Genomic DNA, 27347 nt, shown 5'->3' with positions numbered 1-27347 from the left:
GTAGCAGAATCCAAGCTTTCAATTAAGCCATCTGACCGGAAACCAAAAGCACCTGTATGTTCAATAAATAAAGATGTTTGTACTTTTTTTTTCATTTTTTTGGTCTAAGGAAGTAAGGAAGTGTAAACACAAACATTATAGAAATTAGCTAAACATGCCACACTTTATTTGCAGTAGCATGTTGAGAACCCTATACATATATGATATACATTTTCACAGGTAAATATCTATATTACTATCACTAGAACTTCTATAACTGGAGGCTACAAACCCAAAGCATTCTATAATGATTTGCTGGGCCATATTACAAACGTATCATACAGTATCCCCACCAGGAGATGTTTTGGGGAGTGGCAAAATGAGAGCTTAACCTCTGTTTAATATAATCGTACTTGGAGGGAATGCCAGACCTTCACATTACTTGGGAGTATCATAAATCAGCAAAGTGGTCTAGATTGTAGCTACATTCCAAAGTGTTGTTGAGACAAGGGCCATTTACAAAACGACCCACACTTACAACTCGAAGAGCGAAGAGAAACTTAAATGCTGGAAATAAGACATGGATTAAAAAAATCTGCAATAAGCAAAAGTAAAGAGAGGGAGAGCAAACATTAGGAAATCACTGAAAACAAGCCTTGTCCATGCTGAAATAAATAGACAAGCCATAGAAAACACCTGGAGGTAAAACCTCCAAATACAAAAAGCTTCATATATGGTGAGTCACAAAGAATCACATACACAAAGCCAGTCATGCTGGAGAGAGCTCCTTTCATGGCCAGTGTTCCTCATGTGAGTCTATACTATCATTACTATTATAATATTATATTACAATATTATGTTTCTTACAGACTCAAAATACAAATGAAACAAAACTGTGATGGCTAAGAACACATAACTGCAAAAGGTCAATAGAAAAGTCCCTAATGAAAGAGGCAGAACACAGTTTTATTTTAGACTGTTGTTTTGTTTTACTCTTTTTGCTGGAAACCATATTAAGAGTCGGAAAGCATAAATGAATAGGTACATCTTGCACATCATTAACATCATTAATAATCACCAAAATATGTAAAATAATAAATAGTTAAAAAAAACATAAAAGTAGTCAAAACAATTATATAAGCTTGTTATATCACAAAATGTAATCAAAGCAGCATTGATACAAACACAGTGAAAATTATAAGGGAAATAATTCTGCTAATATTATTCATTCATTCGTCTTCAGTAAGCATTTATTCCTGGTCAATACGGCGCCAAACCTGGGAACACTGAGTGTCAGAATACACCCTGGATGGGACACCAGGTCATCACAGGGCATCATGCACACACACATTCAGACAGAGAGGCAATTTAGAGTAGCCAATTAACCTACTGACATGTTCTTCTGAGAGTGGGAGGAAACTGGAGAACCCAGATGAAACATGCGAAACACTGAGCAGACAGTAACCTGAACCAGGGACACTGAAGCTGTCACGTGGCAATGCTACTCGCTACGCCACCATGTCACTCCACAATCATTTGTTAGTCTCAATTTGACATTAGGATGTTAAGATCCAAATAAGTCTCAGCAAAAAATATCAACAGCTGCCTAAAAAGTTAGAAGTGAATTTTGTTAGTGTATTAATTTCATTCTTTTTCTCTGAATGAATATGACATTTGAGAACAGCAACACTTATTTAACACGTTTGCAGGATACATAAAAACTGTTCAACCCTTAGGATTGGAACTAAAACACCCCTTAGACAACACAACAGTGAAACATCAAGCCGCACACACACACATACACACACACACACACACGGCTCAAGAAATCATTCTGTATGCACTGGCTGTAAATCAGGACTAAGGTGAAACATACCTTTGTTGCAAGGGGTGGTTATAAGAGCACTTTCATTGAAAAAAAATTACACTTTAGAGATTTGTTTGAGTTGAACACGCCATACTACAGCATGGAGCATAACATGAAATTCAGTAAAATAATAAACCATTACCTCATAAACAGTGATCATGTAGCAAATGGAAACATAATCTCTTGATACCTGCAGACATTCGAGCAATGGGACAGAGGTGTAAACAGGGGTAAGCAGAGTAGAAATGAATTCACAGTAACAACATCCATCTGGAAATCCTTCACGTTGTGGAAATTCAGTCTTTTATCAACAAATTCTTCACTTCCCCAATTAGGAAGGGCAAAGCACTGTGAAAGAGATAACGAAGTTATTGATCAGTTACATCACTGAGCTGATTGTTTATGATGACCAAAATAGCATCAGAAAATATACTATACTAGAAAAATACTATACAGGTTTTTGTTCCTCAGGTTACAGGCAATATACAACAGTGGAGCCAATATGTGCTGAAAAATCCACGCTGAAAATATGTTAATCTTTATAATTAACGTATGATCTCCAGTGGCATCCAAGATTTATTTTAAAATGAATTCCTTATAATGAGTTGACTTCTTTCATCAATATGTTGGTCTATGTTCACTTTGGCTCACAGTTTAATGCATTACCCACAATGCTGTTCAACTATTTGTGGTTAATGGGGAAATAGCCCTTATTTATCTGCACATAAAGTCTGTAATACAACAGTTCTCATCTCTCATGTCCTCATCTGTACACTCTGCTCAAACAGATCAGCTTCCAAAGCTTTCATGCTAATACTGCCATCAACACCATTGTCCTTGTCATCTTGTAGCTTAGTAACTAACTGAGCCAAGTTTCTGCCATAACACAACTGTGTCATGCGGCTGCATTGCATTCTGCAACATTGAGTCCAGTGTTTGTTGTCATCACTACATTCTACATTAGATTTTTCCTTAATATGACCCTGAACATTGCTATAAAACAGTGGGTGAGAAAAGAAGCTCTTGCTCTTTTTTTAGGAGCTCACAACGAATCCTGACAGTTATCACTTATGCCTCACATCGATGAATTTTTTCTCCAATTAAAGCCATTGTAACTGAGCTAGCAATGTCGCCCTGTGACATCAGTGCGACAGACAACTTCTCCTGGGAATAAAGCACCAACCAGGAAATTAGCACCAGAATCACTAGCACACCACAAACATTTCAATATAAACATATTTAATGTGTTTCAGAGTGGACATTACCTTTAACTTCTCAGAGATGTTCCACTAAATACAGGTACAAAACTCATCTCTTTGATGGTACCACCCCACTGACAACTGCACCTGATAACCCCAGTTTAGTGTTTTTTCTTTCTTTCTTTCTTTTTCTTTTTTCTGAGAGTGTAGACATAATAAACTTAAATTTAAAATTCCACCTGGAGATCAATGACACTTTAAGATAAGATAAGATAAGATAAGATAAGATAAGAGGGAAATTCTTGTGCCAGAGGTTGCTCAAACAGATATATCACAACAATGTAGAAATAAAAGACAATATAGTAATAAATGAAGTAGTAAAATTAACCACGGTGCACAGAGAATAGCAAAAATAGTGAGATACGTTAGTAAAAAAATAAGTAAGTACAGCAAAAAATAAGTGAAAAGTAGAAAGTGACATTACACATGATATTGCACTTTATATTGCACATGGTAATGCACATTCAAATGGTAGAATAGCAGAAAAATGATAATGCCCACACAATGTCAAATACTTTAGTGTGAAAACTGGGCCTGAGTACGGAAAAGTGACAAGGATCGGACAGAGACGTGTACAAATGCTAATATTTACTGCTTTGGAAAAGGACTACAAAAGGCCACAATGATGAAAACATGCAATAATAGTTTTTTAAACTCATCACATATGTGTAATAGCCAGGTGAAGGCATTACAAAGGAAAAGATGCTGCAGGGACAGTTATGGAAATCCTCAATAGCTGGGAGTGACTGTTCCAGATTAAAGGGGAGAGATGAGAGAGTAGCTGTGGATCTGTGTTTTTAGAAACTAGCACCAGGTAACCACAACAGGAAAGCAACCATGGGTGCAGTACTTTGGTTTGCCAGCAGAGGGCACTAACTGTGGTTAGTGAATTCTTCATAATCACTTACAAACCTCAGGCCATTGCTCACACAAGAGCTACTAATGACAGACCAGAAAGAGATGAAAGAGCACAGAGGGAATAAAACAGAAAGCACAGCTTTGCTCAGTTATACAGAGACTATTATATATGTTATGCAATCAATGCTGTTACAATTATAAGATAGTAACTGAAGAGGTTACCTTTAAGGATGTAGTCTGTTAAAAGACTGGGCACTTTGTCACTGTCATCCTTCATGGCTTGAAGAACTGTTGAGAGAAGAAATAATGAGCTAGAAAAGCTTTAATAACTTCTTTAAATTACTGTAGGTCAGGGGTCATCAACTGGCAGACCGTAGTCCAGATGCGGAGCTGAGCACCTGAAAAAATACTGCAACAGAGCCGATAAACATATCCTCTGTACAATCACATGCTTACATGTAATGTAAATTATGTAAATTATTTAACTGCATTTAACTATTTATCCACTCATTAGACCAGAGATTAGCTACAGTGCTAAAGACATTAGCTCAGAAAGGGAAGCATTATCACTGGCTTTCATACATTTTAGAGATTCCTGGTCTTATTAGCGAACCTATGTCTTGTTGTGTTTAAAAAAAAGGTGATGATGAAAACAGAGTGTTTAAAGACAAATGGGCAGAGTAGTACAGTATGTGTTCATTCTCGCCACAGAAAATAAAAAAAACAGAAGTGTCACCACGTCACTAGTCAAAAGTTTTAACATGAAGCACCACTACAAAACAAAACCACTTCAAACTGTCTTATTTATAGGCCTAAACAAATCACTACTGGTTAAGCATTAAAAGGTAACTGTTGTTGCCATACAGTCAGGTTAGTTGCTGACGCAGTCTGAATATTCCTGGTATAGGTAATACTCACTTTTTGTGAGAACCTGAAGATCTTCGACTGACGGAGGCACATTTTTCTTCTCATAAGGAATGACTGTAGTGAGGTACTGTGGAAAAGTTTAAAAGACACTAGTGAGTGGATAAATGATAGTAGCTGTTTTGGTGTTCCTGGAGATGGGATGGAGACATTAAATTATAAAATCTCAATGAGTTAAAGCTGATATTCAACACTGCAAAGGAGAGAGTGGAAAGGAAGTAAAAGGACACAGGCACCTGTTTCTCCCCTCCCATATTCCCGAAAGTTTGGCGAAAGCTATTTTGAATAGCAGTAGAGATGCTCTCCATGCTGAAGCGCTGAAACACCAGAACAGGTACAGAAAAACAGAGAAAGTAAGAGGGACCAGTTCATGGAGGGGAAATAATATAATTCTCCTGTTTTATTATACAGAATAATAACAGTAGCCATGTTTATATGTAGCCTAATAATTAATTAATAATCTGACATCTTAGTAATCTAATAATCAGATTATTACTTTCATGTAAACATTTGTTTTGTTTTTTTTTTAATTTGTAAATTTCTGAAACTGATTTTCATTCACAATCTCAGTTATTGTATACAGTCGGTGCATATGTATTTGCACACAACACACACTAGCCAACATGGCAAGAAAAAAAACGTCCTGTGAGAAAAATTCAGGTTACAGTTTACACATTTTAAAAGATTTAGATTCCTCTTCTCACTGGTTGTTCAGTAAGGATATTTGAGTACATGTTTTGAAATGAAAACTAGCTGAAAACATAAATGAGGTAATTAAAAAGCAGCCTAATATGCTTAGCTAAATGGCAAATAAATTTGGTTAAGATTACATCTAAGGTGCATATACAGTCAGGTCCATAAATATTGGGACATCGACACAATTCTAACATTTTTGGCTCAAGCCATCATTAGGCTGAAAAAACAAAACAAACCCATCAGAGAGATAGCAAAAACATTAGGCGTGGCCAAAACAACTGTTTGGAACATTCTTAAAAAGAAGGAACGCACCGGTGAGCTCAGCAACACCAAAAGACCCGGAAGATCACGGAAAACAACTGTGGTGGATGACCGAAGAATTCTTTCCCTGGTGAAGAAAACACCCTTCACAACAGTTGGCCAGATCAAGAACACTCTCCAGGAGGTAGGTGTATGTGTGTCAAAGTCAACAATCAAGAGAAGACTTCACCAGAGTGAATACAGAGGGTTCACCACAAGATGTAAACCATTGGTAAGTCTCAAAAACAGGAAAGCCAGATTAGAGTTTGCCAAACGACATCTAAAAAAGCCTTCACAGTTCTGGAACAACATCCTATGGACAGATGAGACCAAGATCAACTTGGAACAATTGAACTGGTTCTCTTGTATTTACTGATGATGTGACTGCTGACAAAAGCAGCAGGATGAATTCTGAAGTGTTTCGGGCAATATTATCTGCTCATATTCAGCCAAATGCTTCAGAACTCATTGGACGGCGCTTCACAGTGCAGATGGACAATGACCCAAAGCATACTGCAAAAGCAACCAAAGAGTTTTTGAAGGGAAAGAAGTGGACTGTTATGCAATGGCCAAGTCAATCACCTGACCTGAATCCGATTGAGCATGCATTTCACTTGCTGAAGACAAAACTGAAGGGAAAATGCCCCAAGAACAAGCAGGAACTGAAGACAGTTGCAGTAGAGGCCTGGCAGAGCATCACCAGGGATGAAACCCAGCGTCTGGTGATGTCTATGCGTTCCAGACTTCGGGCTGTAATTGACTGCAAAGGATTTGCAACCAAGTATTAAAAAGTGAAAGTTTGATTTATGATTATTATTCTGTCCCATTACTTTTGGTCCCTTAACAAGTGGGAGGCACATATGCAAACTGTTGTAATTCCTACACTGTTCACCTGATTTGGATGTAAATACCCTCAAATTAAAGCTGACAGTCTGCAGTTAAAGCACATCTTGTTCGTTTCATTTGAAATCCATTGTGGTGGTGTATAGAGCCAAAAATGTTAGAATTGTGTCGATGTCCCAATATTTATGGACCTGACTGTAAATGGAGTTAAACAAGTTAGTATATGTACTTAAGTGTACTTGTATATGTGACATTAAATGCTATTTCTTTCTTTCTTTCTTTCTTTTTAGGGTTCAGGTAAACAGTTGGTTGGAACCTTAATTTGTAATAAATTCATTTGGATGGACTGGATTCATTTGCATCAGAAGTCCTAGTGTTCACTCACACTTGCAGGTAATCTGTGTAGTCTGCCGTTCTGCTCCCTGACTCCACTCTTCACCTTCTTCTTCTTTTTCAGGAGTTCTTTGTGCTCCTTCTGGAGATTCTGTACATCAAGCAGCACAGAGATGAAACAGTTCATCACTTCCTTCTCAAAGTCGAGCTCGTCTCTAAGAGCCAGGTGCTGCACGAGCTCCTCAGAATAGTGACGGATTGCCGTCTCCACCTCGTCCAATAACTCATTCAGCTCTGCAACACTGAGATTCCTTATTCCTGCAAACATACATTCTGTTAAACACTCCAATACGCCTAAGCCCCTTTTTCACATGCACTTTTATGCAGAAATTCAGTGGCAATTAATTGAAAAGGGGTTAAGTGTAAGTCACAATCCTGAAACTAATGTGGTAGTCGACTGGGACGAAATGTAATATAAGTCCCAGGAAATTAGTGTGAAATTGTGTCAACAGAAGCCAAAGAAGTTGAGATCTTTATATATCTGTCACTGACCCACTAACACCTTTTCACATGGTTGATTAAGAACATTAGCACAGTCAGGTAACAACAGTTTAAAAAATCCTAAATAAACCTAAGCATTTCCATTAATGACATGCTGATAATGTAAAAGTGTAAAAACACTATTAGACCTGTGTTCTGGCACTTACTCTCCTCATAGCTGTGATCAGTGGCTCTGTGGATCAGGTTTGACTGAGTAGGGTACTGCTCTGCCTGCATGTCTGGAGAGTCCTGCATCATCTCTTCGATCTCCTCAATCACCTGCAAAACATAGTGTGGTCCCATGAATACGCAATATATCTGCATCGAAAGGGGTGTGATGGTTTAACAGTATAACAGCATACCATGATAAATAATGATACTATTATCACTATGTAATACCTTTATAGGTAATGATGTCAGGAAAAATACATTTTCAGCAGGGCCTTCAAGACGTAATTCAATTCAATTTCCTTTAATAATTCCTTTAATTCCTATAATGCTTTTAACAATAGACATTGTCACAATGCAGCTTTGCAGATATCTGGATGTTTAGATTTATATTTAGATCCCTAATGAGCAAGCCTGAGGTGACAGTGGCAAGGAAAAACTACCTGAGACAACATGAGGAAGATAGCTTGAGAGGAACCAGACTCCCATCCTCGTCTGGATGACACCAGATAGTAAGATTATAAATCATTACTGTTCTATATTCCATACTATTCTACATCATTACTATGTATAATATAAAACTAAACAGAACTAACAGTACCTGAAAGGATGATCAATATGAGCATATTGTGAATAGGAGTCCTATAATAAGCGCAGGAAACGCTGTCCCAAAAGCTGCTGCCCACATTTTTTGCTTTGACTACACAAGCATGTCATAAATCATATATCTCGAATCATATATCATATATATGTCAGAAATCATATATCTCGAACAGCACCTGTTCTGCAGTGAGGAAAGGCTCGTCATTAATGCAGGACACAATGATGGAGTGCATATCCATCTGTTCTCTCAGCTCTTCTTCATCAGACACATCCAGAGTCACGTTATCCACCCTCTGAAACAACATTTACATTTACATGTAAGGCATTTGGCAGACTCCTTTATCCAGAGCGACTTACAGAAGTGCTCTGAAGTCTCCGTCAATAAATACATCCTGAGACTGGTTCTCTACGTCACTGACTAAGAATACCATCAATCCAGAAACTCTGTTGGGGAGGTAATATAGTAACATACACCCAGACAATACATTGTTTTTTTTTTTTTAAAGAAGAAAAGAGTTTTCGTCTGAATCCTCGCCACATCACTTTGGGTTTTGAGCAGGAGAGCTGAGGTACACATGGGGGTTCAACTCACTGGCGTGTCCTCAATGTTCAGCACGGGGAGGTGAAGTGAGCGGGTGCGAGACTGGTTCCAGTCCACTGGCATGACATTTCCGTAGTTATCAGTCAGAGCCTTCCAGATCCTGGAATAGAGAGAGGATGTCCACTATTACTGTCAGAGTTTCACTTCAAAACAACAAGCAGAACTCAATGCCAAAAAAAAAAAAAAAGATTCAGATATTCAAATGCTTTAATTAACCATTTTTCTGATCTCTTTTATTTACTTTAGCCTATTTAGAATTAGGTTAAATAATGACACTGTTTCCTCCAACACATTAACAGATTTTTTTTAAGCAAAAGCTTTAACACAGTAGGGGTATGGGGAGGTCACGTGACCCACTGAGCTGGTGGAGTGGTGATGGAGGAAATGGTCAGCGTGCACTGGTGCACTGTAACACTGACATGTTTCATTCCTGATTAAAGAATAAACAGACAAATAAAATGAACATCAGTGAGATTCAGAGACAATGCGCTGAACCTTCGCTTTAGGATATGGCTGAGGCTCGCAACGCGTCACGTGCGGTGTAAATAAATACACAAAGGCAGTAAATAAGGCAGTAAATAAGGCTGGTCAGTGCTTCAGCGGTATCTCCTGGTCTGCAGGCTTTCTGATCCCAGGCCAGATAAAGCCCAGCTCTGTGCATACATCCCTCTTTCACTTACTCGTCGTTTTTTAACACAGTGCTCTCTGTCAGAGGATTCACGCCATCGATCAGCTCGGCTTTAGCGTCCACGTTTCCAAAGCACGCGTTTAACTTCTCGTCGAAGTCGGAGACTAGCTCCTCCACACATCTGAGATCCAATCCGTCTGCGCTGTTTTCATCGACATCCGGAAAGCGCAGGAGCTCCGTCACCGCGTCCACGTCCAGGCTGATCCGCTCCGGCTGCTTCTGCGCCAGCATTTCAGACACTAATGCGCTCTGCTCCATCATCCCTGCAGTTCACCAGCTCATCCCTGCACACAGCAGCTCATCATCCCTGCACACTGTAGCTCATCATCCCTGCACACAGCAGCTCATCATCCCTGCACACTGTAGCTCATCATCCCTGCACACAGCAGCTCATCCCTGCACACAGCAGCTCATCATCCCTGCACACAGCAGCTCATCCCTGCACACTGTAGCTCATCATCCCTGCACACTGTAGCTCATCATCCCTGCACACAGCAGCTCATCCCTGCACACAGCAGCTCATCATCCCTGCACACTGTAGCTCATCATCCCTGCACACTGTAGCTCATCATCCCTACACACTGTAGCTCATCATCCCTGCACACTGTAGCTCATCATCCCTACACACAGCAGCTCATCCCTACACACAGCAGCTCATCCCTACACACAGCAGCTCATCCCTGCACACTGTAGCTCATCATCCCTACACACTGTAGCTCATCATCCCTACACACTGTAGCTCATCATCCCTACACACAGCAGCTCATCCCTGCACACTGTAGCTCATCATCCCTACACACTGTAGCTCATCATCCCTGCACACAGCAGCTCATCCCTGCACACTGTAGCTCATCATCCCTGCACACAGCAGCTCATCCCTGCACACTGTAGCTCATCATCCCTGCACACTGTAGCTCATCATCCCTGCACACTGTAGCTCATCATCCCTACACACAGCAGCTCATCCCTGCACACAGCAGCTCATCCCTGCACACAGCAGCTCATCATCCCTGCACACTGTAGCTCATCATCCCTGCACACAGCAGCTCATCATCCCTGCACACAGCAGCTCATCCCTGCACACTGTAGCTCATCATCCCTGCACACAGCAGCTCATCATCCCTGCACACAGCAGCTCATCATCCCTACACACAGCAGCTCATCCCTGCACACTGTAGCTCATCATCCCTACACACTGTAGCTCATCATCCCTGCACACAGCAGCTCATCATCCCTGCACACAGCAGCTCATCATCCCTACACACTGTAGCTCATCATCCCTGCACACAGCAGCTCATCATCCCTGCACACAGCAGCTCATCATCCCTACACACAGCAGCTCATCCCTGCACACTGTAGCTCATCATCCCTGCACACAGCAGCTCATCATCCCTGCACACAGCAGCTCATCCCTGCACACTGTAGCTCATCATCCCTGCACACTGTAGCTCATCATCCCTACACACAGCAGCTCATCCCTGCACACAGCAGCTCATCATCCCTGCACACAGCAGCTCATCATCCCTGCACACAGCAGCTCATCCCTGCACACTGTAGCTCATCATCCCTACACACAGCAGCTCATCCCTACACACAGCAGCTCATCCCTACACACAGCAGCTCATCCCTGCACACTGTAGCTCATCATCCCTACACACTGTAGCTCATCATCCCTACACACTGTAGCTCATCATCCCTACACACAGCAGCTCATCCCTGCACACTGTAGCTCATCATCCCTACACACTGTAGCTCATCATCCCTGCACACAGCAGCTCATCCCTGCACACTGTAGCTCATCATCCCTGCACACAGCAGCTCATCCCTACACACTGTAGCTCATCATCCCTACACACTGTAGCTCATCCCTACACACAGCAGCTCATCATCCCTGCACACAGCAGCTCATCATCCCTACACACAGCAGCTCATCATCCCTACACACAGCAGCTCATCATCCCTACACACTGTAGCTCATCATCCCTACACACAGCAGCTCATCATCCCTACACACAGCAGCTCATCATCCCTACACACAGCAGCTCATCATCCCTACACACTGTAGCTCATCATCCCTACACACAGCAGCTCATCATCCCTACACACAGCAGCTCATCATCCCTACACACAGCAGCTCATCCCTGCACACTGTAGCTCATCATCCCTGAAAAATGCAGCTCATTGTCACTAGGGGCTCTGTTATGCCGTCCTTAGCACAAACACAAAAGTGTGGCTGAACTTATATATATGTATGTCCAGTACATATGTATACACACACACACAAATCAGCCATAACATTAAAACCACCTGCCTAATAATGTGCCAAAACAGCTCTGACCCCTCGAGGCATGGACTCTACAGGACCTCAGAAGGTGTGCTGTGGTATCTGGGACCAAGACATTAGCAGTAGATCCTTTAAGTCCTGTAAGTTGTGAGGTGCGGCCTCCATGGATCAGACTTGTTTGTCCAGCACAAGATCTGGGGAATTTGGGGGCCTCTTTGTCATGTTTCTCAAACAGTTTCTGTACAATTTTTGCAGTGTGGCAGGGCGCATGATCCTGCTGAAAGAGGCCACTGCCATTAGGGAATGCCGTTGCCATGAACGAGTGTACTTGGTCTGTAACAATGTTTAGGTAGGTGGTACGTGTCACCTACCGGTGTCTGACCGGTCTGCAGCTACGCAGCAAGCTGTGATGCACTGTGTGTTCTGACACCTTTCTATCAGAGCCAGGTTTAATTTTTTCAGCAATTTGTGCTACAGTAGCTCTTCTGTGGGATCGGACCAGATGGGCCTTTGCTCTCCATGCGCATCAATGAGTCTTGGGCGCCCATGATCCTGTCACTGGTCCACCGGTTGTCTTCCTTGGATCACTTTTGGTAGGTACTAACCACTGCATACCAGAAACACCCCACAAGACCTGCTGTTTTAGAGATGTTCTGACCCAGTTGTCTAGACATCACAATTTGGCCCTTGTCAAAGTCACTCAGATCCTCACGCTTGCCCATTTTTCCTGCTTCCTACACATCAACTTAGAGAACTGACTGTTCACTTGCTGGCTAATATATCCCACCCCTTGACAGGTGCCAGTGGTTTTAATGTTATGGCTGACCGGTGTGTATATATATATTTTTTATACTACCAAACGCTAGCAAAGTCATATAATTATAGGACTAGGCAAACATTATATATGGAAAAATATTACTGTAGGTTTTTGGTTTTTTTTTTATCTTAAACATGCCATAATGCCAAACAAGAGTCGATTATTATATTTTCTTAAGTTTTTCAACTCCTCCACCAGGTTGGCTCCTACACGAGAAACAATTATCTTTTGGGAATTATATTTATTTAAACGGACAGTGTTAAGAGATAAATTAAACCCCTGGAATCAGGACCTACCTGTCTTGCTTTCAGTGTATATATGATCTATCATGCCTGGAATCTTAACACAGAAATTGTGAGTTGTGGCCACTGTGTGGCAGTAGCGCTGTGTAAGTCCTAGAAAGTGCAATGACGCGAAGAAGAAGCTCGACCGGAAGTAGAACTCTTAACCGGAAGTAGGCGCGGGTTGGGAAGTTGAAAATGGAAGCCGCTGTGTTTATCCTGTCGCTTGTCGACTGCTGCGCCTTGATTTTCTTGTCTGTGTACTTTGTATCCTTTCACTGCACTTTACTTCAGATTAATCGCTGTGTTTAATTTGTCACGTCGACACAGTGAGTAGATTCTAGCCTGCAGTTTTTTGCATTTTGCAGTGGCTTGGTTAGCAAAGACGAGGCTCAGAAACGGAGATTGCGAAAAACCTTATTGCTCCAGGTCTTTTAGTCTGAATCAAACAACATGTTCTTTTCACCCGATCGTAACAGTACCCTGGTCTTTATCTTTAAACCAGCTGACAGATTTTATTACTGTAACATTACTGTGCTAGGTGAATGAACTGGCGAGAAGTTAGCTAACTTCCTATATTGTGACTTTTGTCCTAATTACAACATGCTGTCTTTTTTCTTCCACGTGTCGATGAGTATTAACTGACCTTAACTCTACATGCAGATCATCACTCTGTCTGATCTTGAGTGTGACTACATTAATGCCCGAGCTTGCTGTTCAAAGCTGAACAAAGTAGGTGTTCATGAGGTTTTTCAGTAGAGAGGAGGATGAATGAATGTGTAGCTAGTCAGGGTTCCACCTCCACACTTCTCAACTCATCAGTTGCCTTCCAGTGCAGTTTCCTGTGCAGGTCGTGTGCTGGGTACATGTTGGCTCATACCCTGCACATGTGTGTGTGTGTTTTTCCTGCACCTGATCCAACCCCTCAGATGTTAAGTGTTAAGCTGGTCCCAGGTTTAGTCTTGAGTTCAGCAGCTGTGCAGTGTAAAGTGTACAGTCACTGACACTGGGAAGAGAAAAATGACCTCCTTGAATTTAAATATTCAAATTTTCCAAGTTGCTTTTTACTTGGAGTGTAGATCCACTTTCACTTAACAGCTGACACTAAACACCACCAAACTGCCTTCCTTATTGTGTATTTGTATATGTGCATTATGCTGTGATGATGTCTAATAACATGACTAATCATCATTTTTCCCCGTGTGTAGTGGGTCATACCCGAACTAATCGGCCAAGCTCTGGCCACGTTCCTAATGCTAGTCTCCATGCACTGGTTTATTTTCCTCCTCAATGTACCTGTGGCATCGTGGAACGTGTACAGGTGAGCTGTACAAGTCGTCAGAAGAGTGCTTTTTGGAAACGTCGCTAACAGAATTTTCTTCAGTAAAACTAAGTGTTGCTAAACTGCACATGTTTTCTTTTTACAAGATATCTGAAGGTTCCTATGGGTAACATGGGAGTGTTTGACCCAACAGAGATCCACAACAGAGGACAGTTAAAGTCCCATATGAAGGAGGCCATGATCAAATTAGGCTTCCACCTACTCTGCTTTTTCATCTATTTGTACAGGTAAAAAAAAAAAAAAAAAAAATCAATTCACAACTCTCGCATGTTTGGTAGGAATGTATATACAAATTCAGCACGATGATCAAAACTTACCACAGGAAAGTACACTTCTGTAAACAAGAACTAAATTACCTTTAACTTGTCAGCTTCGGTCTGTCTGTGGACACCTGACCATCACATGCATATGTGCTTTCTGAACATCCCTTTCCAGATTTAGTTTCCTTTGCTGCTGTAAAAGCCTGCACTCTTCTGGGAAGCTTTCCACTAGATGTTGAAGCGTGGCTGTTGGGATTTGTGTTCATTCAGCCACAAGAGCATTAGTGAGATCAGGCGCTGATGTTGGGATGTCGAGGAAGTCTGGGGTTCAGTCGGTGTTCCAGTTCATCCCAAAGGTGTTCAGTGGTGTTGAGGTCAGGGCTCTGTGCAGGACACTCGAGTTCTTCCACGCCAACCTTCACACACCATGTCTTCATGGAGCTCGCTTTGTGCACAGGGGTATTGTCATGCTGGAACAGGTTTCAGCCTCTTAGTTCCAGTGAAGGGAAAATGTAACGCTACAGTATACAAAGTCATTTTAATCAACTGCGTGCTTTCAACTTTGTGGCAACAGTTTGGGGAAGAACCACATATGGGTGTGATGGTCAGGTGTCCACAAACCTTTAGGCCGTATAGTGTATCAGTATTTATTGAATGTTTATGGTTAAGGTCTTGTGTCTAGCTAGCCCACCAGGCAAGTGAAAGCTGTAGTGTGATGCCCAGGCCCATGTTTTGCTTACCTGGAACTGACCAGACTACAAGTGGTAGCTAACATAATGTAATAACATATGGACAGCTAGTTTGCTAATTAAGTTCATTAATACAGACCAAGAGAATATTCTCTCCTGACAAAGTTTCTAATGTAGTGTACAGCATAATGTAAGAATTCATTAATGTGGTGTTATGTCCTTTTATCACAAGTTCAAGTCTGGCTAGTGTCTTCATAGTCTTCTGTGAACATGTTTAACTGCGAAGTGACTGCAGGAGAGTTAAATGATGGCTTTGCGTGAGACTTTATTTTATTCAGTCGTATCAGTGTTTCCACATAATCTGCAGGTTCCTGATTCTGAAAAGATTGCAAGGTGTTTTGTTTAATTTTTAATTCATTCCAAGACCTAGTTTATTCATTTCATACAACAGTTAACCACGCAGCCCAGGGTAAGATGGGTAATACCACAAAGTCATTACTGTAGGCTTTGAAGGTAATGTTGGACATGTCATATTCATAACATGTTTGTCTGAACAGGGTTTTCTAAAATGTTTAGTTATTACTGTATAGCATTATACACATTTATGTCTTCTGTTGTTTTGAAGGGATGGGATAAAAAAAACTTGTATAATGCCATGTTGTATACAATTACATGTAAACAGACAGATATTTTTTATATGAAGAATAATGCATAGTATCTATAAAATGAGTTAAATGACAGCTAATAGGCAAGGTTTATTTTCAAATGAAAAGTTAAACAGCAACTGTCCAGTAATTGGACCCTGCTGTCTGTTTAGGGTTTCTGTACCGGTTACCTCCAGGTTTAACCTCTGTCCATTTAGCCCCTTGCCTGGAAAAAGTCACGCTCTCTAACGCACTCACTCTGTCTCTGGTTTCAATTCCAGCATGATCCTGGCACTGATCAATGATTGATGCCGCAGAGACGCAAGAACCTCAACTGCCAAACCATAAACTGTCCACTTTGTGCTGTGAATACAGTCATCAGTCACAGCTAAAGCCGATCAAAAAACCCCCCACACTCCATCAGACACTTCATCCTGACTATCATCATCATCTCCTTACTGAAATAATCGACTTGAGAGACTGGTGTTCCTGTGTGTTCTTTGCTTGTGTATTTGCATTGAAGTAAAGCTTTGTGTAGTTACTTTATTTAGCTGTTTGTGCAAAAGGCTCTAAAGCTGTAGCACTGCTCACATCGTGCGCTGCTTCTCAGGGCTGAATCAACATGACAATCTCACTGACTCATCAGAGCAACTGATAAGCTTACACCTCGTGAGCATGTCATGTCTCCACATGCTTGTCTTAAATGTGCCGTCATTGTAAACGTGCCCACCTGTCTACCCGTCATTTTTATTGTAATTTGCTGGAATATGCTCTGTGTATAATGTTTCAATGTTATTCAGTTAATGCTATTACTACAAATGATTCCAAACTGTAATAAGCACATTTTAAATTACCAACTTGGCACGTGTTTGGGTTAACATATGTATATATGTTTTTCATTTACGATTTATGCAAAGTTGTGTTTCTGGCCTGTTTTCTGCAGTATTGTTCCTATGTTTTGGGGGTACCATGGTTACCTCTTTGCCTTCTGATTTTCATTTTAACAAATCTATCAGTTCATCTAACAAGCTGTAATTTGTTGGTGTGAGTCATTCTCACATTTACCATTCTATAAACATGAGTCCAGTTAGAATGAAAAACACTATGCTCAGGGGTAATAAGCTGGGAGTTGCTGCTGGCTTTTGGTTGCAGTAGATTTTTTTGGCAGTAGTCTGTCTACAGCAAACATGATATAACTTTAGCTCTGGCATGTCTGGTCTCATTTGTTTCAAGCATGCTGTTTGTCCATTTCACATTGATTACCTTTCCATCTTGTTAGGACTTGCTCAACAGCAGAAAAGCCCTGTTTTATGAATGTCATGTATAACACATTGCAAAACTGTTAACTCCTTGCAGGCCATATCGCCTGGACATTGCCCTGATCTATGATTTTGAAAATTAGAAAAGACTTTTTTTCCAGAGGCACAGTCACAGAGTGTTAAAGTAACTTCACACAAATCGGGAATGATCCTGCTGAGTGATCACTGTTGTATTTACATTTAAGAGTAATTCCTGTGTTTCTCTGAAGGTGGTTTTTTAGGTAGTTTTTCTTTATTTTAGTTTTTTTTTTTTTTTTTTTTTTTTTTGTAGTTTGTAGTCATGTAATTTCAAAGAGTCATGTAGTCATGTAATTTCAAAGATATGTTCAAAAAGACACTAACTTGTGATATTGCCAGGTTAGTTTCTTTACTTCATGACTGTATTTACATTTTCTGAAGTAGGCTCAAGCTTCCGGCTGTAAAAGCTTCTCACAAAAAGGCAACATATGAGGCATACAAAGTTTCAGCAGAGGGCATGCAGGGTCACTTTGAGAGACCGATAAATCTTCTAATTGCAAGTGCAGTTTACCTTAAAGGCAGCAGAGAATTCTAAAAATTACAAACTGTTCCTTTAAGAGCAGTGATTTATTACCTACAACATGAGATATTTTCTCACTAAGATAAAGAGCCATAGAGAATCAAACATCTTTCCCTTACATTATTATAATTGACAAATATTCACATTGCTACAAAGGCGTAGGTGGGCTGCCTGTTAGTACACTCAGTGGCAAAGTACCCATTACGACCCAGAATTCTGCAAGGTATTCTGGGATGGATATATGGATTTTGTTAAGTGCATGTTTTCCTTCATTATCTTACATTCACTTTAACTTGAACCATTTTTGCATGTGTGCAGTTATCTTGTCTGCTTTTCATTTGGCATCTTTAAAGTATAAAGTAACCCATGACGGGGTCATTAATTGAAATCCCTCCACAAGCCTATTTCTTCCTAACTGCAGTGTCCATTGAGAAAGTGATTTAGGACTGTTTGGGAATAATTCATTATAGGCTACAGCACTGTAAGTGGAATATTGTGAATTAGAGCATGAACGATGGTAATTGGTGCGTTTAACTTGTGTCGCCTGGGAGATTTAGTTGATTAAAGCAATTTTTCTTTATATAGTTGTTAAGCTACAATGACATAAAAGCATTTATTTATATTGTGATACTGTCTTCCCCAAAAATGCACCACAAAAAAATGAAAACTGCATGGAAATTAAAAAAGGAAAACGTGACTAGAAGAGTTGTTTTTTTTTTGTTTGTTTGTTTGTTTTTTTTTAAATCCAAAAGCAATTCAATTTCATTATAAAGCATGTACGTTGCCCTGGCAGATCATTGTGTTGTGCTACCCGGCAGAAAGCTGATAAACCGATAGTGACTCATTTTTCTATTTTTTAAAACCCTGAATGCTTTATTGAAAATATGCATATGTAAGACTTCTCCTACACATTACATAACGGTACAATCACTTAGAATATTAACACAGTTAAATGCAAAACAGATCCTTCAGGACCTGATGCAAAGCAAACTGTTTGCCCGGTAATTGCACCCTGGGCCATGTGGTTAACGTGCTGGCTCACAGCCATGCTTTCACAGCACAGGAAAGCAAAAACAAATCCTCTGAAAATGAAATACAAAGTCACCAAAAAAGGTCATTTGCATATGCAGAATATTGAATATAATGTTGGTGATACAGTGTTTTAACATTAGACCTAAAGGGTGTGTGTGTGTGTGTGTGTGTCTGTCTGTCTGTCTGTCTGTGTGTGTGCGTGTCACTCCTCAGCGACAGGACAGGTTTGGCTGGTGAGGGGAGGGATAACCTGTACAGAGGAGCTTACCTGATGCAGGTGCAAACGTATGTCATTTGGAGGGAAAGATATGTTCAGTCTAAATGATATTCTTGACCAGTCATAATACATGCCATAAAATACACACACATATAAAGCACATACTACAAGCAAATCATAATAGGCAAAGTTCCTTATGCTTGATGACCAGACTGTAACACTCTGTATAGTATAAGAACATCACATAGAGAAAAAGAAAGGTAGTTAAGAGGCCACTTCTGAAGATATATTTTCTATTATAGTTGAGGGAATAATAAGTAAAACAAAGGATCAATATAACATTAGACATAAACAATGAATTAAGCCAAATAAAAAGAAAAAAAATCCAACAACTGTGAAGATTATTCAATTGTATATCTAAACAATGTTTAAAAAAAAAAGAAATTAAATCAAGATAAAATAATCTAAATAGGACAGATGACTGACAGAAGGGGATTAGTACATTAGGATGGATACTGCAGTAAGCCAAAACATTAAGGAAAGATGATCTGAAGGCTTATTTAGACCTTAGCTTGCTTACATTACCCTTGAATTGTATTCCTCTCAATCTGCATCAACACCACTGAGCAATTTACCATATCATACAAAATCATACCTAATTCACCCCCATCGAACATGACACCTGATTTAATATTAACACCCAATTAATTCACTGAAAAGCTTAACTGTGAACTTGCTACAATAACACAATCCAAATATGACCAACACCTATTAGCCATTTACAAAGGGAAAGCATTCTTTCTTGCGCACTAATGATGGTCGATATTTACATGTGCTCATAACCTTGTAAATAAGGTCCAAGTCTTATATGGTGTCCGCAAGTTGGACAGCAGGGAACAAGGAGCATGCAGATAAGAGAGAACGGCCATGGGCGCCTAATCCCAAATCTCACTGATGAGTCTCATTGATGGGTCAGTCCCTTTCTGACAGGTTAAAAGATTCAAGTAAGGTCAGTTCATGGGACATTACACTTCCTGTCTTACCCGGGCCCATAGCATGCAATGCTGTGAAGATAAATCTTATTCACCTTATCCCCTCACTGTCTAGCTGCATCACCTCTCACACACTTACCCATCATACATAAATGATAATTAGAGACTTTAGAAAATAAAGTACCATAAACTTAAGATTTACCTCAGAAATTGAAATGGGTCTGATCTCACTGTTAAAATGCCTGCAAATTCAGTCAATTAAAATTGTCTAAACATGGAAAATTATTACATTCTGCTGGTGAAAACGTCTCTCAGGCACACAATCACACGGGTGCCTGAAAAACATAATATTTATATGGGTAAAGATACAATGGACAATCGTTAGTGGACCCCTCCAAAATCTCCAAACCCTTGCTGCCCTCAGGGGTCTCCGGGGAAATCATATAAGCTAAACTGATTAAAATATTCATAATAATAATAATTAAAAAAAAAAAAAAAAAAAAAAAAATCTTCACTGAGTGAATATTGTAAAGAACATATCATGACTACAACTCAATCCTGATGCCTCAACTGATACGCAGCAATAAATAATAAGTGTAATAAATAATAATTTGGTGTGTTTTGTGAGGCTGCAGCTCCTCAGACATCAGATTGAGGTCAATTAGCCTCCTGAGTGAAGCCACGCAGGTCTGAGGGCTAAAGGCCAGCAGCTAGGTGAGTTTCATTCAAGTGGTCCGGCTTTACTGCGTAAGCTCAGCCTCTCCATTGCTATGGGGTAAACCTCCAGAAAAACATCATCAGTGTGCATTTTTTTTTACTTCATTCATCCATAATTTCTTGCAGTGTTTACTCAGATTTTCCTCCTGCTCCAGGGCCAATATCAACTGTCCATGCTACAGCATTCTATGGAGGAGGGAAAAATGTAGGGCTATTTTATTTTTGTTTAAAAGTGTTCACCATTCATGAGCTACAGAATGATGACAGAATGCTCACAAATTGTCCAGATATTTACATAGATTGGTGGTGCAACTTGTTAACAGAGCTCTTACCACCTAGCCTCTCTGCCTCCTGGGATTCAGTGAAGGGAGCAGGACCCCAGATGCGGACAGTGCCGTCATCAGACGCGCTGGCCATGAGTCCTGGCAGAACCGGGTTCCAGCTCACACAGTTCACAGTGCGCGTGTGGCCCGTCAGCTCGGCGATTGGCAGCTCACTGCGCTTGTGCCAGATGTACAATTTGTGGTCTAAAATAAAAAAATACATATATATTAGATTAAAAAAAAAAAAAAAGACTGGGCTATTATATAAGACCTCATTATTACACCTGACATGAAAAGGAAAAACAAATGTTCATTACATTTCATTAATTGCTTTCTGTAAAATTAAAACTAGACTTATAGCTCACATTCAACATTAATATTAGGTGAAAACATAAAATGTGAGAACAATAAAAGTCAATCAGTATAAGCTATGAATATCATTGAATTTAAAATCAATATGCTTGTTTTCCTTTTTTTTTTTTTTTTTTAATTTTTGCTCATACTAAGCTAACCAAATGTTATTAGATAAGTTCAACATTTGTATTAATGCTAACATTTAATACAAATGTGGCCCGTTCCTGTCAGCACCAGAACAGAAAAGAGATGCTTTTGCTGCCAATTTAGGGATTATGCAGTGTGCAGGGAGTGTTTAAAACTGGTATTAAGCAAAAAATTAGCTATAAATTATCTATAAATCTAGCCGAAACAATGATTTACGCTCATTGTCATGGTTCAACACTAACCAGATTACATAAAATTCACTGATTAAACTTTTGGCCAGCTCTTCTTTAGAGATCACCCAATATAAGGAAAAAAAGATCTGTCAGCCAGTCAGAAAGGAGTATTTTCCATGATCAGGTTAAAGGCATGTAAATACCAACAGAGCAGGTTCTTCATGAATCACTTCATTAGCATTCTTCAAGGCACTACGTGTACAAAGAAGTGATGTATTGCACATCAATTCAGGCATTCTACCTTCACTCCCACTGGCAATAAAGTCTTCGTTATGGCCACCGAAGCAGGAGTGGATGGTGTAGAAGCCTTGTGTCACACCTTGGTACTTCCTTACCAGTACCCGATCATGTAGGTCCCACAGATGAACTCCCTACACACAGCAACAGAGCAGAGTGAGCAACACTGCTATTTCTGTTCAATCTAAAAGACAGACATGCAGCAGAGAAACAGAATACAATGAATAAGAAGGAGTACCTGAGTTGCAACATTTAATAGAGCTAATCTGCCATTCTTTGACACGGTGAAAGACATTATAGGGTGATCCTCCTGCACACTGTGAAACACAATCAACGGTTACTTATGAATGGCGATTAAGTACGGCTTTTCTAGTCAGACTGGTTCTAAAGGTAATGTCATGCCCTTACATGTTTCTGTCAGTCAGATCTTCAAAGTTATATCCCCGGATACGCTGATGCGTGTCTGAGGCCAATACAGTTTTGCCGTCATTCAAGCACCACAGGCATTGAACACGAACTCCTTCCCACGAATCCAGCAGATTTCCATCTAGATCCTACTCAGTCAAAAATGATTAAAAAGGATGTAGATGCACAGTAATCAGCAACTGACCAAATACAGTTTCCAGTTACATTATTACATACAACTCCTGGGATACGTACACACTGATAAAACTGCCCTCTCTGACCCCCAGTTACAAAGCGCTTTCCATCTGGGTTCCAGGCTACACTTGTCAGGCTATCTTCATGGGACTGGCTCATTTTTGTCCTCAATTCCCCAGTCTGAAAGACAATAATAGAGATTTAGGATAAGCAGTCCTTCATTCATTATGTTTAAAAACTGCTTTTATCCTGGTCAGGGTTGTGGTGGTTCCGAGGCCTATCCCAGGAATACCGGGCGAGAGGGGGAAATACACCCTGGATGAGCAGAGGAGCGAAATTAAAACCAGGCAGCACAGCTGTAGCTGTATAGGGTAAAGCTGCACCTGAACATTCCAGAGCCACAGCTCTGAGCAGTCATCGGGGCCACAAGCTATCAGGTATGCATCATCTGGGCTCCAGGCCAGGTAAGACACCCCATAGGCATGGCCTTCCAGAGTCCTCAGCTGCTTCAGTAGGTGCGTCTCCTGAATATTCATGACAGACAACCAAACAGTTTACCTTCCCTTTCTTTCCTCTATAAATAGTCTATATATAATTTTTACAATTTCTACAATTATGTTCATTGTTAAATAAATAAAAATGTATTAATTTATTTAAAATTATATATGATATTTTTATGTATTTTTGAAGAAGAGCACACACCGGGTCAACCTGCCAAATAATAACTGTAGTGTCTTTGGATCCTGAGGCCAGTTTGGTGCCATCATTGGAGAACTTACAGAACCAGACCTCATTGCAGTGCTCTGTCAGGATCTGCTGAGTGTAGCAGGGAAATTGTTTCCTGGAGATAAAGAGAACGCATTTCAGAGGGGCCATCTATAGCGCATCCATAGCTGAAATGAATGTGAGCTGGCATGGGCAAGACAAGTGTAACAAAAATAGAATCACTGGTAGGCTGTACCACAAAGATCACAAATCAAGATAAATGTTAATGGGGCAGAAACAAGATACAGATTTCGAAAACTCTATTAAAAGCTGGAGGGAGATTGATATGAAGCACTAGTTTGAGGGAAAAAGAAAAAAAAAAGAAAAGAAAGAGAGAGAGACAGAGAGAGAGAAAAGGAACATTTACCTGCTGCATACATGGTCCACCAGCAGAGACACAGAGTCCAGGTTGCTGTCCAGTTTGGTGTTGTGGTAGAGGCAGCGATCTCTCTGCAACTCCACAGCCTGACGTAACAGAGTCTGTAGCCTGCGAGGAGGCAGCATCACAGAAGGGGGCAGATACGCTGTAGAAATAAGAGAGGGATACAGAGAGAGACAGAGGAGTGGCAAGTCGCCAAATAAGAGAAAGTAGGGAGACGTAGCTCATTACAGACTGTAGGCAAGGTTAAGGTCAATCCCTTTTCAACTCAGCCACTTTAGGAGATTTACTGAATTCAGTTCATCAACTAAACTTCTCTACAGTGCAAAACTTGTTTTAAGTAATTATTTATTTAATACATCTTCTGAATTCACTTTGTCTCCTGAGATGGCTGAATTAAAATGATACTGACCTAAACCCTGAACGTGAAAAGCAAAAGGAAATTACATGGCACTGATAGAGAGATAAGAAGGTAAAATAAAGAAAAGGAGAAGGACGGAATATATCTGTTTAACCATGATGAAGCATACGTAATACACACTACTATGTAAACTGGAAATGGGAATTAATTACACAAGGGGATGTGTGTATGTGTGTGTGTGTGTGTGTGTGTGTGTGTGTGTGGACTGCACTTACTCTGGAGTTTGTCAAGCAGCTTGGAGCGAGAGGATGTCCCTTTTCCCTCCCACTCAGCCTTGGCTCGGAGATCATCAGAATGGCTGCACATCAGGTACCTAAGCATCCAACAAATGTGCTTTACACCATGTTCCCTCTATTCTCATTTCCTTCATCACACATTTTGGTAAGACGCATAACATGATCCGAAGCGCGACACCCTGAGAATTTTAAATAATCATTTATAGATGTCACTGCTTAAAGCCATGACATGTGGAATCAAAGTGTTCATCATTAAGTTTCCATGTGTAAGCAGGTTTTAAAATTACTTATGTATATTAGAAATTCATATCAACTAAATATTTAAGACGTTACGATAAGCATCGGCATTTCTACTATCCAGAAATGGAGACAAAAGAGCTTTAAAGTGTGCAACAGGAGGCAGCAGTACTATACCCGCTAAGAATGTGGATGCGCTCTGTGTTGTACTTCAGAGGAGTCAGTTCTGCTCGGAGAACATGTAGTGCCTCCAACACTTTCCCATCCTCTAAATACTCCAAATACTTCTGCTGCAAGAGCAGGAACTTCATCCGCTAAACAGAGGGAGAAAAAGAGATGCATCAAACGAGCGGCAGCGCATAATATAAACGATTAATACCTGACAGTAAAAACACGTGTGGGGAAATTCTCTCTCACCACGATAGCATTTGGAGAATGCATCAATGCTTTCAACTCATTGAGATCACTTTCAGCCTACCATGAAAAAAAAAAAAAAAAAAAAAAAAAAAAAAAAAAAAAAAAAGAGAGATTCATTAAGGTCACAAATAGATACAACTGATTAAACGCAGTCAATGGCTAAACTAAAGGAGAATAACCGCTAAGTAGGTTCATCCTTGAAGGATGATATGATCTGTCACTCCGTACCACATAACTATAACTAAAAGCACATGAGACATCTGCTGCCAGAACAAACAGTCAACGTGATTATGTTTTTATTACCTTGTCCCATTCTCCCTCCATTACATGGTTGCGGAACTTAGTGGCAGCTGGATGCTCAAGTCTGCAGCCTGATTCCTGCATGAGCAGATCCACTGTCTGACTGAAAAGAAGAAAAAAAAAAACAGGGATATTCACATTTACTTATTTACTTACCCATTTTACCTGACACAAAGTAATTATAAAACACATCTCCCTTATGGATGGGGTAGAAACATAACGAGGATTTCTATCATGCTGAACTTGTTTCATTGCTCAATAATATTCAAATGAAGTCCCATGAAGTCCCAACAGAGAATATAACAGATATTTAATGATGGGTATTCAATTTAATACATTCAACAAAAGCAGCATTTCAGTCATTTCAGATATTCTTGATTGTGATGTTGCTGATCAGACACGTTCCCAGTATCTGTTTTCTGAGCTTGATGGTGAAAATGAAACCACTCATGCTAGAGATCTGTGGAAAACTGAATATGTTGAAAAACAGGTATCTGTAGACTGTAGTCTTCCTGCTTTCTGCAAAATGGAGCCCCCTGCGTCCTCTTCTGCAGGTTTGTTTATCTTGCTCGTATTTTCATTTCCCACTACAAGACTTGACAATCAGCAGCACATACAAAGCACCCCTCATAATATATTTATTATTATTGCTATTTATTTTTTTTTTTTCTTACTTGAAACAACCCATTCCCTGTTAAATGGACGGTTTCATGTTAAACCTAAAATGATTCCAGCTACTTACTTAAGCCCTAACCCGTGTAGATGTTGTCCTATTAAGCGAATCACATCCTCATCAGACTGAGACAGCCGTTTCTTCTTTTTCATTGAGCCTGTCTCTGAGCCCAAGGTCGTGGCGGTGGAGGTGGCAGGGTTGCCCGGTGCCGGGACTCCGTTGTTTGCGGTGACAACAGTGCCGTTGTTCGTGGAGGACAGCAGCCCGTTTGAATGCGCTCCTCCGGCTGCTGACGATTCGCCGTTTTGGGCGCTATTTAGGCAGGACAGCTCGGAATTTTGTCCCTGTCCTGTCCCGTTGGCCTGCATGTTACAAATGCTGGTGTCAGTGCCCCTGTGCAGGTTGAGGCAGAGAGCAGAAATAGCGCGGGGGCTCGGGAGAGAAGCGAAGCCCAAAACAGCCGCAGAGAGGCCCGCGCTCCCGGCAGAAGCCCCGGTCTCTCCTGCGCCCTCCGCCGCCGACACTCGGACTTTCTTCCGCGGTGGCGAGGCTCCGCCCGGTTCCGAGTCGCTGGAGGAGCAAGCGGAGGCCAGAGTTACTTCACTGGGAACGTCGGTGACAAGACGCCCGCAGACTTGTCTCTTACTGCCTAGACGTCCAAATTAAATTCACTGCAGTATTCGCACTTTATTTCGCTTAAGAATGCGATCGCCGATGTTGTTATTGTTTGTCAGAACAGCTGCAAGTCCGTTATGGACGTCTCAACGTGATGACGTCACCGGGAAGCCCTAAACAACCTTGAGCGTTGTGCTACCTTCAAGAGCTTGTGTGATTTCTACTTTATCAAAACCGAGTTACATTTGCTCAGAGTAAAAAAATATTGCTTAGGTTTTATGTTTTCTAATAATTCCCTTCGTCAAATATGGAATCTCAATGAGTTCATTACTAACCAAAAAATCCGATTAACTCTCTCCTGCTATAATTGATCAGCGTTGGATAATCGGTAACTTGAACGCGGCATTACCTTGTATCATCAGTGTAATGGTATAGAAATTGACCTATAAAAATGAACCGTCATAATACACAAAAATAATCAGTAATCATGCTGTATTTTCTCTTTCCATCCTAGTTCCCTGACCGAGAATGGTAACTTAAAGTTTGCTAGAAAAAGGTCTTATATCAATAAAAATGATTTATGCTTCGTTCTGTGGTGCATTAATTATGTACAAATAAG

The 27347-nt window shown here is 40.5% G+C and overlaps 3 protein-coding genes across 3 annotated transcripts; 1 reads left to right on the top strand and 2 right to left on the bottom strand.

Annotated features, from left to right (window-relative positions):
* Positions 1-218: 218 nt before the first annotated feature.
* On the bottom strand, positions 219-10039 carry fez2a (fasciculation and elongation protein zeta 2a). Its single transcript, XM_026914402.3, has 9 exons — positions 9652-10039; positions 8963-9071; positions 8547-8663; positions 7767-7878; positions 7112-7377; positions 5124-5204; positions 4882-4957; positions 4186-4251; positions 219-2194 (listed from the first exon to the last, which is right to left on the bottom strand). The coding sequence occupies exons 1-9, from the start codon at positions 9918-9920 to the stop codon at positions 2178-2180; spliced, it is 1113 nt and encodes a 370-aa protein (XP_026770203.2). The 5' UTR covers positions 9921-10039; the 3' UTR covers positions 219-2177.
* Positions 10040-13151: 3112 nt separating this feature from the next.
* cnih4 (cornichon family AMPA receptor auxiliary protein 4) lies at positions 13152-18530 on the top strand. Its single transcript, XM_026913416.3, has 5 exons — positions 13152-13308; positions 13705-13773; positions 14250-14362; positions 14470-14610; positions 16258-18530. The coding sequence occupies exons 1-5, from the start codon at positions 13240-13242 to the stop codon at positions 16283-16285; spliced, it is 420 nt and encodes a 139-aa protein (XP_026769217.3). The 5' UTR covers positions 13152-13239; the 3' UTR covers positions 16286-18530.
* Positions 18531-18685: 155 nt separating this feature from the next.
* Positions 18686-26954, bottom strand: wdr26a (WD repeat domain 26a). Its single transcript, XM_034306209.2, has 14 exons — positions 26183-26954; positions 25444-25543; positions 25141-25197; positions 24901-25037; positions 24466-24563; positions 23818-23974; positions 23388-23526; positions 23069-23209; positions 22746-22865; positions 22494-22639; positions 22324-22402; positions 22090-22219; positions 21124-21318; positions 18686-20977 (listed from the first exon to the last, which is right to left on the bottom strand). The coding sequence occupies exons 1-14, from the start codon at positions 26479-26481 to the stop codon at positions 20955-20957; spliced, it is 1821 nt and encodes a 606-aa protein (XP_034162100.1). The 5' UTR covers positions 26482-26954; the 3' UTR covers positions 18686-20954.
* Between the last annotated feature and the right edge of the window lie 393 nt (positions 26955-27347).

This window comes from Pangasianodon hypophthalmus, chromosome 1 (genome assembly GCF_027358585.1).
Source record: "Pangasianodon hypophthalmus isolate fPanHyp1 chromosome 1, fPanHyp1.pri, whole genome shotgun sequence".
In the NCBI taxonomy this organism is placed as follows: domain Eukaryota; kingdom Metazoa; phylum Chordata; class Actinopteri; order Siluriformes; family Pangasiidae; genus Pangasianodon; species Pangasianodon hypophthalmus.
This window is presented reverse-complemented; position numbering and strand designations above follow the sequence as displayed.